The sequence below is a fragment of the Drosophila serrata genome, unplaced genomic scaffold (genome assembly GCF_035046125.1).
Source record: "Drosophila serrata isolate PLE 108 unplaced genomic scaffold, ASM3504612v1 contig_362, whole genome shotgun sequence".
In the NCBI taxonomy this organism is placed as follows: domain Eukaryota; kingdom Metazoa; phylum Arthropoda; class Insecta; order Diptera; family Drosophilidae; genus Drosophila; species Drosophila serrata.
In genome coordinates this window covers 3,073,848-3,086,828 of record NW_028257260.1, presented here as the reverse complement: position 1 = coordinate 3,086,828, position 12,981 = coordinate 3,073,848, and the positions used below count along the sequence as shown (strand labels likewise).

The 12,981-nt window shown below is 38.9% G+C and overlaps 1 protein-coding gene across 6 annotated transcripts in view; it reads right to left on the bottom strand.

The window, feature by feature from the left end:
• Positions 1 to 12,981, bottom strand: part of shakB (Innexin family member shaking B) — a 160,043-nt gene that overhangs the window by 13,711 nt on the left and 133,351 nt on the right. For 3 of the 6 annotated variants that reach the window (XM_086839211.1, XM_086839212.1, XM_086839215.1), the window contains 2 exons: positions 11,925 to 12,058; positions 11,675 to 11,864 (listed from right to left, as the gene is read on the bottom strand). In XM_086839211.1, coding sequence (XP_086695337.1) covers positions 11,675 to 11,864; positions 11,925 to 12,058 — 324 coding nt within the window. Of the gene's footprint in view, positions 1 to 2,730; positions 3,583 to 6,380; positions 6,701 to 11,674; positions 11,865 to 11,924; positions 12,059 to 12,981 lie in introns of those variants that run through there. The other 3 variants (XM_086839216.1, XM_086839213.1, XM_086839214.1) reach the window with 3 other exon arrangements.

Here is a 12,981-nt window from a genome sequence, read left to right as displayed (position 1 = left end):
TCCATGGGACCTTTGGTCAAATGCTATTCCCTATGTTTCCCTACTCTGAGACAGCAGTTCCCAGCTCCCAGCTCCAAGTTCCCAGTTTCTAGCTTCTAGCTCCCAGTTCCCGACGATTCCCACTCCCATTCGCGCTAGCATATCCATGGCTTTTTGTTTCAGCAATTCCCTGGCATCTGGCCAGAAATATTATTTCACTTTTATGTTTGTCTGCGCCTTTTCAATAAATATCTAGACATGCCGGTCGGTCGGCGTAATATGGGTAGGAAAGGAGGCAAAGTCGGCATGTCCGACGGACTGGCTATAGTGGCGAAAGAGGAAGAAATGCCAATTTTTGACATATCGGAGGGAAATGCCCGATCGATCGAATTGAAACGATGGAAATTGATGGCTGCAGGTCTCCCTCCCTCTCGGTCTTTTCAATTTTTATGGCTGCATTGTCCAAGTTAATGACTGATCTGGCCATTAGTTGATCGCTGGGCTCTCTCCCCTCCGTCCAAGTTTTCCTTATATATTAAGTCTATAATAATCGAAGACGGATTCTCTAGTGGGATATATGGTAATTGGGCCAGGTGCTGTTGACCATTCGAATTTTATGAGTATTCTTTTCAAAGCCTTGGGATTGTTTCAATCATGTGAGGTGTTTGTACACAGAGAGAAATGGGGAAAGGCATAATTCAAGTGGGATTTTGCAAAAATAAATGGGAGCACTGTATTTATTCTCTTAATAAAATAAAGTTGAATGTGCTTTATAGTTAGTAATAGCGTTATTTAGATAAATCTAATCAAAATCGGCATTTTCCTTTATATATTTATTGCATTTCTATATATTTAAAGACCCCCCTCCCTACTCTTCCATATATTCCACTTTGAAATCAATGATCCACGATAGTCGGCTTTATTTTACTATATATTTTTTGTTTTCCTCTTATTAATAAATCGTGCAACGAAAATTGGGGGAAAGTGTAAATTATAGAAGCGCGTCTACGCGTCATTAAGCAGGGAGAATACCATGATAAATGTATTTATAGGAATTTGGGTGACTAGAACGTCTCTATAATCGCTCTGTGACACTAACCGAGAAACGCTCCCCGCCCCGACAAAGTGTGATAAAAATATACATTTAATATTTGTACATTGTTAGCGGGAAGATATATTGTGTAATCGTCGCGAAGCAGAGGCGCATCTATCTATATATGAGAGACTAGATCTATATTTACCTATATACGCCATATGGACGACGACGTCACCGATCACCGAGGGGAGCGTGAAACTTAGGAGGGGGTTGGAACAAAAAACAACCAAAAAAGCATCCATGACACAATCAATCTCCTTTAAGCGGTGCCAGCAATTAGCGATGACAGTTTGGGGTATGGCATCAGGTGGGAAAGAGGGGAGGGTGGGGGAAAACTTAGGGGAGGAACTAAGTACATATAGATTTACAGCTATTAAATAAATGATATATATCACTAGAAATATAGAAATGGCATCACTATTTGCAATCATTTAAAGCGTATTCTTTAATCTGGAAAGAAGTGCCTTGCAGTTTTGAACCCTGCCCCTAGTATTCCCTTCCTCATTTCTTCAAAAAAACACTCACATCTTTAAATATAATATTCCCAAACAATATATCAATTTGATTTAGTCATTTGTTCTATTTTCTCACTGCATATAGAGCTTCCATTTCACTTTCTTTGCTTTGTCCTGAGTTAAATTTTCGTTAGCGCCTTGGCTCACTTTATGATCCCATCGATTGCCGATCAATCACTCGCTGCCTCCTCCCTCTCTCTCTCGTGCGCTATCTCTCTTTCGTTTTCGATGACCATCTCCCTCTGACATCGCCTACGTCACAGCCTGAACTATCTTTGAGATACAAGGCCACTCCAATCACTAGCAACAATAACAAAACTAAGCGCACACACAAAATACTTAAACATTTTCATTTGGCTCACAAAAGGCCAAAACCGCAGAAGAGAAAAAAAATAAGGAAAGAAAAGAAAAAGAAACAACAAAATATTCAGAAAAAAAAGTGGAGCAAATATTTGGAAATTGAAAAGCAAAACGTATCTATGTATAGAGCGATGTATCTCAATGGGACGCTCGGCCAGTGAGAAATCGCTTAATTACTTAATCCATCAAATCATTCAACGCCCCCGAGCACAACGATAAACTGATCTATCACCGATTTTCGATTTTCTGCGCAGGCGTAACGGAAAGAGTGGGTGACTTATCGGATTGGATTTAGTTTTTAATGTTAATCTCTATTATTAACTATGATTTGAATTTAAGCTGATACAGAATGAACTAATATTTCACAGGAATAATAAGAGTATTTATAAAATTACCCGACACCCAAGAAATTAATAGTTAAAGTTGGCTAAATTTCATACGATTAATTCGATAAATGCAAATAATCCGATTACTCTAGCATTAAGTGGAGTTTAATTAAAATCAGGGATAAACTGATCTATTAATGGTATTGATATTTCCTGCAATCGTAAAGGCTTGAGTGGGGGTGAGCAATCAGATCAGATTGTTTATTAATTGCTATCGAAATTATCAACTAATATTTAAAGTTAATTTATGTATTATAATAATATAACTATTTTGAAAACATCATTTTCTTTCCCACGTTATCAATCGGTACCAAATATATCTCTTCTTCAAGACTGTTAGTTTAGAATTCGATTCCTCCAGCAATGACAGAAACGCTCCTAGTTATCAGCTCACCTGAAAGAAGAGGCAAAAGCACACCCATTGGTAGTACTTGTAGTGCTTCTTATCCGCCGGATCACCGTCGGAGTTACCGATGCCCGGATAGGGCACCGACACGCCCTGCTTCTTGAGAAAGAGACTCTTGAGCGTGTAGGTGGACTGGATCCAGCAGTATGTGTTAAGGACATCTTCTGGAATATCCTTGGTGTGAACGCAATCGATCGGATTGCCCACGTACTGGCGTGTGGTTATAATTAGCGAGAATGACATCAGAATCATCACAGTTATTGAGTAGTGCAGGCGGAATACTATCGAATCGGTTTTAACGTGACTGACCTTTACAAGGTTTTTCAATCCACGAAATATATCTAACATGGTTTGTCGTCAGCGAGCTGGCAAGATTGGCGATGATTCTGTCTCGCTTTGCCTTGCTTGGCTATCGCTTGCTTTTGGTTATCGATAGTATCAGAGTCTATCAGAGGCTATCGCGCATCTATCGACCGACTGTGCTCCGATTTCCTTTCCGATGTCCTGCTTTCTCTTGCGCGGCAGGCCCATCATCGGCGCATCGGCTATTCGGGACACGATCCGGAACCGGAGGCGGAGGTGATTCCCCGTTTGCTTCTGGCTCTGGATATTCCTGCTCTGGCTCTCAAGATCCTTTGCTTGCTGCGTTATCGTTATCGTTGTGGGTCTGTCTCTCACAGAGCTGGGCATCTTTGGGTCCTTTGAGACGCTCTCCTTAATCCCCTAACCCTCGGCTCAACATTGGCAAATTTTGGTTTTCCTTATTGATTTTTGGTATGTGATTTGGCTTGTCTTTTGGTTTTTCTGTGATGTTTGTTTTGTATGTGTGTTCAGCATCAACTGTATTTGATAATGTTGTTGGTTACGTATTAAATGGGAAATCTTTCACTTTACACGCACTTTTCTATATTTTCACAAGAGCCCACTAAATACACTTTTAGGGAACTCTGATTAACTCTGCTAATTATGCATTTATTTTAAATTCAATCTTCATTCTTCAAGGCCACATTTAGTCACTATATAAATTGGAACAAGCTTAAAGGGTATTCAGACTTTGACGTGCCTTAGTAAGCTTCCTTTTTTGTTTGGATTTAATTTCTTATTCGCCATTATTTTAAGTTACCTTTGTTTTGTGCAGTGATAAATATTTGAAATTTATCTCAGCAAACTTTATACACTGTAATTTAGTTTCTATGCTGGGTCAGGGCTTTGAAAATTGCGCAAGAACAAAAACAAAAATAAAGAAGGGGGAAAAAAATAAAAAAACAAAACAAATAAAAAACGCTTCAAGCATATAAATAAAATGTGGCATCAAATGGCCGCCCCCGGTATCCCCTCCTTCGCATATGTTAATAAACTTATGCTGACTGACGTAGAGAAGAAAAAAGAACAACAGTTTCCAAATGAACTGTAAATTTTAAAATTGCAATGTTTATAAACAAACTTTCCCGCCGAGCTGCCGATAATAAAATCAAAACAACAGCGAAAGCCGAAAAGGCGAAAAAGCGAAAATCGAAAATCGAAAAAAAACGCTAAATTCAGTAGAGAAAAAATCCACATAGAGCGAAAAAATTGCGTATACGCACACGTGGCCCACAAAGTCAAAGGCGAAGGCTGCCCCCGAAGGCAGATCGAAGTAGATCGAGATCGAGATATAGAGACATAGATATCGCAGAGCCATATAGTGATCGTACCACGGCGAGCATCGTTAATCTATTTCGTAATCCAGCAGAGTTCAGTCCCAGATTTGTTTATAAAACACAAGAAAATCTCCGCGGGCTTCCTGCCTGCACTTGACATTTCAACGAAAATATTTCGTTGCTCGGCATTGTGAAATATGCCAGAAATGCTCTAAAGATAATAGCCAGCGATCTCAAAAGGGGGAGGAAGAGGAGGAGGATTGGCGGATGGAAAAGGTGAACCCCGGGGGTTGGGAAAACCCAAGACTTTTCCTTTTGTTTTCCCATCGCGTGCCTATATATGTAATTATCATCCGAATTTTGTTTCGTGGACAAAATATGAAAATGAGACACGGCATTCCAAGAACCAAGGGAAGTGACTAATTGGGATTTTCCCCCAACAGAGACGAGAGACGGGAAAAATCTGTTTCTGCTCGGATACAACAGTGCTATATAGTAGTCGTTAAATTTAACAGCACTCGATCGGCTCGAGTTGAGTTCACTTTCGAATGCAGCCAACAGAGAATGCTAACAAAAACATATTCTGCCGATCAAAAGATCACTTTGAAGTCTCCGGCATCACAATTCGAATTTGAATTTGATTTTGAATTTGAATTGAAAATGAAATCAATTTGATTTCAATATTTTCAGAGACAACAAGGGAAAGAGGATGCCCCCAGGAAATGGTTTTTCTCTAGAAATCTGAACACTGTCATTTGCCAATAAATGATGTGGCAAGTATTTCATAATTATTGATATTTTCTTAGATATATATTAAGTCTGCGAAGATGATGGGAGACTAAGCCTTAAAATCCCTGGCTTATGGCTGCCCTACTTTATAATTTTTTATGCCCCATGATATATGTGTTCTTGGTGTATCAGAATACTTGGGATTGGTAATTTCATCATGTCTGGAAAAATGTGTGCAGTGATCAGTGAGATTTAAACAAAAAATGTTATCATAGATTTACAGACTTTAATTTGGAAAGAAATATATTACATCAAAACCAACACAATATTACAAATTATTAAAAATCAAAACCGCAACTAAATGCTTAAATAATTGCTACTAATTCCATCTCTTCTTTCCAGCCATAAAATAAAATCTGGTACATTATATTGAAACCTATTTATAGGTAAGTATTGTATTTTGTTCTTTTTCTTCAATATATTTTCTAATAATTTCCAAAGTAAGAAGTAAATATAAAAACCCTTCTATATTTCTGTTCTGCAAATTAACTAAAATAAAACCCCCATTCAGTTGTTATTTTCAATTCCATTCACTTCTTTCTGATATATCAATCAAATTCGTTCCATTGATTAACACTGAGTAAATACTTTTTGCAACAAAAACAAAAGTAACTAAAATAAACAAGAGTCCGGTCTATACTTAATATTTCATTTTCAACAATGTGTGAATGATATGAGGGAACAAGAAATTTGTGATAAAAATAAAAAAAAACGTTTGTATACGCAAAATAGATTTCCATGTTCCCCAATTTTCCTGGCTGTTTGGAAATGGGAGATTGGAAATGGGAAATGGGAGACCCAGATCGAGATCCAAAACCAGATCCGTTGTACATTAATATTGGCAAATGTTAATTGTAAAAATTTTGTGCGGTATCGCTTTTTGCTTTTTGCTTTCTGCTTTTCGGTTTTTGGTTTTTGGTTTGGGCACAACACATGGCCCCCGAATTCGCATTTGTTGGTTTATTTACTTTGTAAAAGTTAATTATGATGAAGCGGTGGCCTGCACACAGCCCCTACAATACTATATATACATATATATATATAAATAAATATATATATGTGTCTTTGCCCATATCTATATACATAAATATAAATTCTGCGGGCATGTGGCTTCCTATTATATGTTATGATCACGCAAATGCAGTCAATGATCCTTCGTGGGTGTTGTGGAAATATAGAAAATATGTTTTTAACACTCGTTGTAGTTACACTCGTTTTTTGCTAGCGTTATCGATATCTTGGCTCAATCGGTTTAATCGGTTTTTATCGGTGTATATTTGTCGCGCGGGACAAGCGCGGGTCACGTGTCCGACATGGTCGAGCCTTTTTTCAGGTGACCCCAGCACCTCACATTTTTCTATCGATCACGCACAGTCAAAAAAAAGAAAGGGTTTTCAAGGAGCTTCGTTGGGATTTTCGAGATTTTCTTTCCAAGAGTGAGAGATCGGGCGGACACACTTTGGACTTCGGAGCAGCAGGAGCAGGAAAAGACGCGCGCGTTCACTTCGCCAACGCAACAGACACTGGCCGGGAAACGGGAAAAGCCACTCGGAAAATGGCCTCAGGCCACAGCTGACGGAGAGCGGAAAATCATCAGAGCACACGATGCCAGAGAGAGAGAGAGAGAGAGAGAACTGGGGGAAAAGCCGGAGAGCAGATCTCTGTGGCTGCCAACATTTTTCGGGCGGCAGCAACACGTTCTCCGCTCGTGAGCCACGCACACTTCCGGTGGAAGGCGGGAAAAGTCGCGGAGAGTTCGGAGGAAATTTTTGAAATGGGTAGCGCGGGAGGGTAGGGTGTATGGGTAATATTTGGAGGGGAAGAAAGTCGGGGAAATGTGTGAGATATAGAGAGACGACGACGACGACCACGACCACGACGAAGAAGCTGCATTCGCTGGCCATAAACAATAGTATGGTAGTTGCAACAATCTGTGGCCAGCCCCAATAGCGTTAAACAAAAGGCCCAGTGCCCCCCATCCCCTGGAAAAATATATTTTCCCGACCAGTCCCCAACCATACTCCACATTCAAGTTGGTTGTCTCATCAAAACATTACCCTGGTTTAAGGGGGCAAAAAGGAAATGATAACAAAACATATTTTAACATTTCAAATTACTGAAAGCGAGTTTGGTAATCAATGATCTTTGATATTTTTTATTTAATTTAAATTATTTAAAATTTAATATTAAAACTAAAATCCTTCATTAATAAAATTTGTTTGTATGTTTGATTGGTAAATTAGTTTTTTATATATCAATTAAAAATAAAAATAAATTGATCATAAATTATAAGCCAGAAAAAGTTTTGTGCTAACATTGTGCTAGTCTATACATTAATAATAATAATAAAAACTATTAAAAAATATAAAATCTTACCTAAAACTAAAAACAAATTATATCTTGCAGAATTTTAAACAATTTTCAATGCAATTCTTTGGCTGTTTGAAAGCACTGTGCCTTTTGGCCAAACTATTTACATACTCGTATTTATTTCTCGCACGCTCGCGAATGGCGAACATAGGAGAAAGGATAATGCAGAAGGGAGAAGGAGCATATGAGTTGACAACGACGATGACAACGAAAGCGAAGAGGACAGTCGGCAACGCGACCAGGACCCGATATCCAATGATTTGAAGCGACATTTGCTAGGAGTTCTGACTTCGAGTTGGAAAATCTTCGCGGAAAGGGATACCATAAGATGCACTTAAAATAAAATGGTGAAATTTTACATTTCTTGAGCCACAAAATATCTAAATTCATAAAATATTTTAGTAGCTGATCAGAGATTAGCTTAAAGCTCCCTTAAGGTGCAGTCAATTTTAATGAAATAAATTCTAGAAAGGCTATAAGGATTACTAGAGTTTCAAGTCATATTTGACTATATTCCTTAAAGAAATCAATGCAATCTAACATATATTTTCAAGAATTATAATATTATTGATATAAATTTCTCTCAGTGCCGGAGTGAAGGGTTTCCTCTCTGCATTGTTGTGATTTCCGCTCATTATTGCTGCAATCAGGCTGACGGAGCCGCGCCGAGTAGAGCAACGTTGAGCCCTTTGTCCTGTGTCCTGTGGCAGGACATGTGACGTGGCGGCAGTCGAGCCGGGATTTATGCGTATTTTGATTCTTGCGCCTAGACATCATGCCGGGCATATCAATTGGAGTTTTATGGGGACTGAGACTGAAGCTGATGCTGGGTGGAAATAAAAAGCGTCTGACATATCCGCTGCCCGATTTGATTAAGTTGTCCCAGTGCGACCAGCTGCCTCAGTAAACCGCCTACAGCTGTGGCCAAATTTATAGATATGAAGATCCCCTCAAAAAGGACCTCTTAATAACAAATATTAACTTGTTTTGGCTGGCTACATCATCTTTTAAATTTTATAATTATTAGACACTAAGTTCAATTATCATTGCACTTCAAAACCTTACTATTTCTCCATCAGTTGTTATTTATTTGATGACAACTCCATCACTGACCACAGCTGTACATATATGGTTATATATATATCTGAACTGTCCTCTGAATCCGAATCCGGATCTCATTCCGCGTCGGACAGCTGCCGCAAAATGGTCCGGAGACAGTTTATTTAGAAGGAAGTTGCCACAAATTGAGGATGGCAAATGGAGGCCGCCATCAAAATTCAATTGGTTTGAGGACTACGTGAGTCGCCTTTCGTACTCAGCTCGGCTTTCCCGAATTTCCATCTCTCCATCTCCAGACAATGGCGGAGCGGATCCCTCTGCATAATTCGGCCATTAGGCGATGTCCTCTCGTTTCTTGGCCCTGATTTCCCAGACGAAGACAATGTCCGGAAGGCCTCGCGACTCATTAATGCACACCAAAAACATTACCCGGATGTGAAATGTGAAATGCATGGCACTCACTCTGTTTTGTCGCCTTTTCCGATGCTTAGATTTTTCCGTCATTGGGCCCAGCGCCAAATGTTGCATTAAAATCGCACGGACAGCCCCCGCCGGAACAAAAAAAAACATGTTAATTACCTCTTGGGCGGAGGCCCTTCTAGAGGTGCATCTATCGAGTGCCAAATATGATATTTTATATCACGGAAATGCTACCATTAAAGGTAGAAGAAAATTTTGAACCGAGCTGAAATTTCCTTAAAAGGGAATCCATTTAAAATTATGAGCCTTTCTGATTTGTTTTATTATATTTTCTATTCCTTTAAAACTTTTCTATGTTATTTAGAAATTCTTGTTATTATTTTTCCACTTAATTAGATGTCATTATCTTGTTCTGTGTTTTCTTAAAGATTCCTATGGGTTCATTCTTTAATGAAGAGTATTCTTTAGTCAAAATTTAGTTATTTCCTTTGGTATTAACTAAGGCCCCAGTAAAATATTTACTGCCTATAGGATTCTATCTTTCGATATTTGGTCGCATAATATAAATAACAAACTACTTTTATTTGGTTCATCATAAATAATATACATGATTTCCACACTTAAATTTATCTTCATCATTCTTGTTCTGTGCTTTTGTGAAATATTCTTTAAGGATTATTCTTTAATTTTTTTTTAGTATCAATTGCATAAGGATTAACCAGTTTTTCTTTAAAATATGAACTCGTTGTATGGTTCTTTCGATGTTTGGTTGTATAACATAAACCACAATCTATTTCTATATGATAATCAGAAATTCTTTTAATTATTTTATTGTTCCAATTCTTTGTTATGTAAAATATTACTAAGGGGTTATAACAGAACATTCTTAGATATTAATTAACTCAACTCCCTAAGTATTTATTTACCCTTTAAAATAGATATTGCCTATAGGGTTATATGTTTCGATACTTCGTCGCCAGTGGGAGGTATAATATAAGCCGCCGTAAAGGAAAATACAATGTTCCCTGTTGGGAAATATGCAGACATCCATTGGATATATCTCTGTAGAATCAGATACAAAAGAGAACGGAGGTCCCATAAAACTTGTGGTTATTGGGCAGATAAAGATTTTTTGGGGAAATGTTGTTTCCCCCGCCACTATCATGTAGTTTCTCATTTCCGACAAACACTTTGATGGACTGCTCGATGTTCCGCCCCCGTGGACCCATGGATCCCCTTTTCCAGGTCTGAGATTTCCCCCTCACCCCCTTTTCAAGCCTTTTCCGCCTTCCCCCTCCATAAGGCACTCCCCTGCAGCTCGTTATGATTTTATGATCGACAGGGAACCGCACACGCGGATTTTATGAGCGATGTCAAATGGTTGCGTCAGTTCTTGTTGCGATCGGAAAGAAATATGATTTGTAAGATTGGATATCAAAAACGCTTTAACGAGCTAAGCATTCTTTTTTGCTTGTTTTTTTTTTTTTTGTTTTGGATACTTGGATATTCCCTTGGGGCGGCAGGTGGGGAGATCGAGGTAGTGGCTCACGGGGCGGGGTCTACGCACACTCGCCACATAAATTATAATTTTTTCAGCACCCTCAGAAGCAGCGGGAAGGCGGCGTAAATAAATGAAATTAATGGAAATATCAAGCACCCTGCGCATAAAATTGATAAAAGACGTTTGTATTAAAGGGAAATCGGTGCGAGTCTCGGGGAATCGGAGAATTGAAAAAAAAGAGGAAAATGCAGGCATCGCCCATAGGTTTTGAGTTTAAATGGGGTCAAGCGATTGCATTCTGTATTTTTTTTTGTTTTCTCCTATTTTTTTTTTAACAAAAATAGCGCAGACGGAAAATATAATAACAGAGCGCATGGTGCTGGAGAAAGTGCGTCCAAAAATAGTTCTCGCTACGTTTTCCGGTGGCTGTGCGGCAGCAACATGCAACATGCAACGCATGCAACGATGGAGTGTGGGCCTGAAGCAACTGCAGCGTCTGTGCCGCATTAATGCGTCATCCCCACCATGTCCATTTCCATTTCCATCGCCAGATCATCAGAGTCTCGATTTTATGACTCTATAATGGTTCGACTAACAAAAGAGACAACGCCTCGGAAAGTGCGAAAGGTCATTGTTGTTGCTGCCATCGGTGGTGCATTGGGAATCCCCCAAAGGTCGGCTAGACAGAGTCTCAACCTCTCAGGATGAAGCCACCCCTCCGGCAAAGGCTTGTTAAATCAATAGCAAGACTCTTAATACTATTAAAATTTTTAAACAATTAATTAATTATTTAAAGAGTAGAGTTCACATTCTAAGAAGAACATAGAAAAATAATACAAGTGCTTCTTAAAATCCACTTTTAAAATAGTTTAACAAAAGCTTTGCTAACCAACAAGGACTTTATGTTTTTCCACACTTTTCCTTGCTTCCAAACTTAAAGCTTTTCTATAGATTTCCACAAAGCTGCCAAGCATTTTCCGACACTCAACCCGGGAAAAGCTCTTTGGTTGGTATAGAGCACAAGTTTACACAGTTTTCCACCCATAACAATCGCTTTTAGACAGTTCCAATGCCAATGAGGAAAGCTTTTTAGCTTCCGCCGTTAGACTATATATGTTTTAAAAAATAGAATAAAATATCTTTTGGTACTTACCTGAAAAAATAGTGTAAACGCTACCCATTGATAATATTTTGTGTGCTTTATTGTTAGAGGCCCGCGGCCCTGTGAATTGTGAACTCCGGGAAAAGGCACCTCGGAACCTTGCTTCTTCATAAACGCATCGACCACTGTATACGTTGAGTGTATCCAACAATATGTGTTGAGAACATCTTCGGGAATGTCTCTGCAAATCGGATTAATCGAATTAAGTGGCAGATATCGAATTTATGAATCGATTGCTTACCTTGTGTGTACACAGTCTATGGGATTTCCTACGTACTGCCGCGTCGTCACAGCAATCGAGAATGTGATCAGTAATATAACCGTTGCGTTGGTGTGCAGGCGAAAAACAGGTGAATCGATTTTGACATGAGACACCTGTGCTCCGTCATCGAGGCGTTATCGAAGTCGTGGTGTGTTTTGTGGTGTGATTTATCGTGTTTCGATTTTATTTGTTTTTTTTTTTTTTTGTTTTTTAATCGAACGGGGACGAAGAGAGAGAACATTATTATTGAATGTCTTGGCAGGAGTTTAATTTAAATAAGTTCAACGCAAAAGGTAACCAAAAAGGTAAACGAAAAACGGATGATGAGAGAAATCTCTGGAACGCAAAACGTTTGCAATGTCTGTTCTGAATGGAATCGAGATCGTCGCTCGGGTGCTTTTATCACATGGGGATATATATTTCTGGTTATGTACATTCATATATGGCTATTTGTCGTTATCGAACAGTTTCTGTTTCGCTTCAGAGGGGCTTTACAATTAGCTAACTCACTTAAAAATTAACGGGTGTCCCCACTCCGCCCTCAAGCTGAGTTCAAATAGATATGAGTTAGTATAGGGACACTATTTGTGTTCCTGTTCAGGTTGCAGGCGGAGTGGAGAGTGTTTAAATTACTGCGAAATAAATACAATTTGCTTTTGTGGAAGTTCTCGAATTCATTTCGGGTTTTTCTCATATCTTTTGTCGATTATTCTAGGCAGGTAAGTATAGTAAGGTGTCACAGCAATTGTTTCGGCTTGCTTCCTTTCTTCAATTAATACGAAACTCAAGAAATCAAAAAACGAAGTTTTATGTGTATGAGCCAGAGATAGAAGAGATAGATATAGATAGAGATTGAGAGGTGTGAGAAAAAACGAAAGGTGATTGAACTGCTGGGAATGCAAATTTCGAGGTTTCTTTTTGCATTTGAAGGCGGCCACTGAGATGGTTATGGAACATATATAGTTTTCGGATTGGAATAGGTAGAGAGATGAGAGTGCTTTTCGAGAAGGAGAACTGACCAATTCCTGGCCGCCGT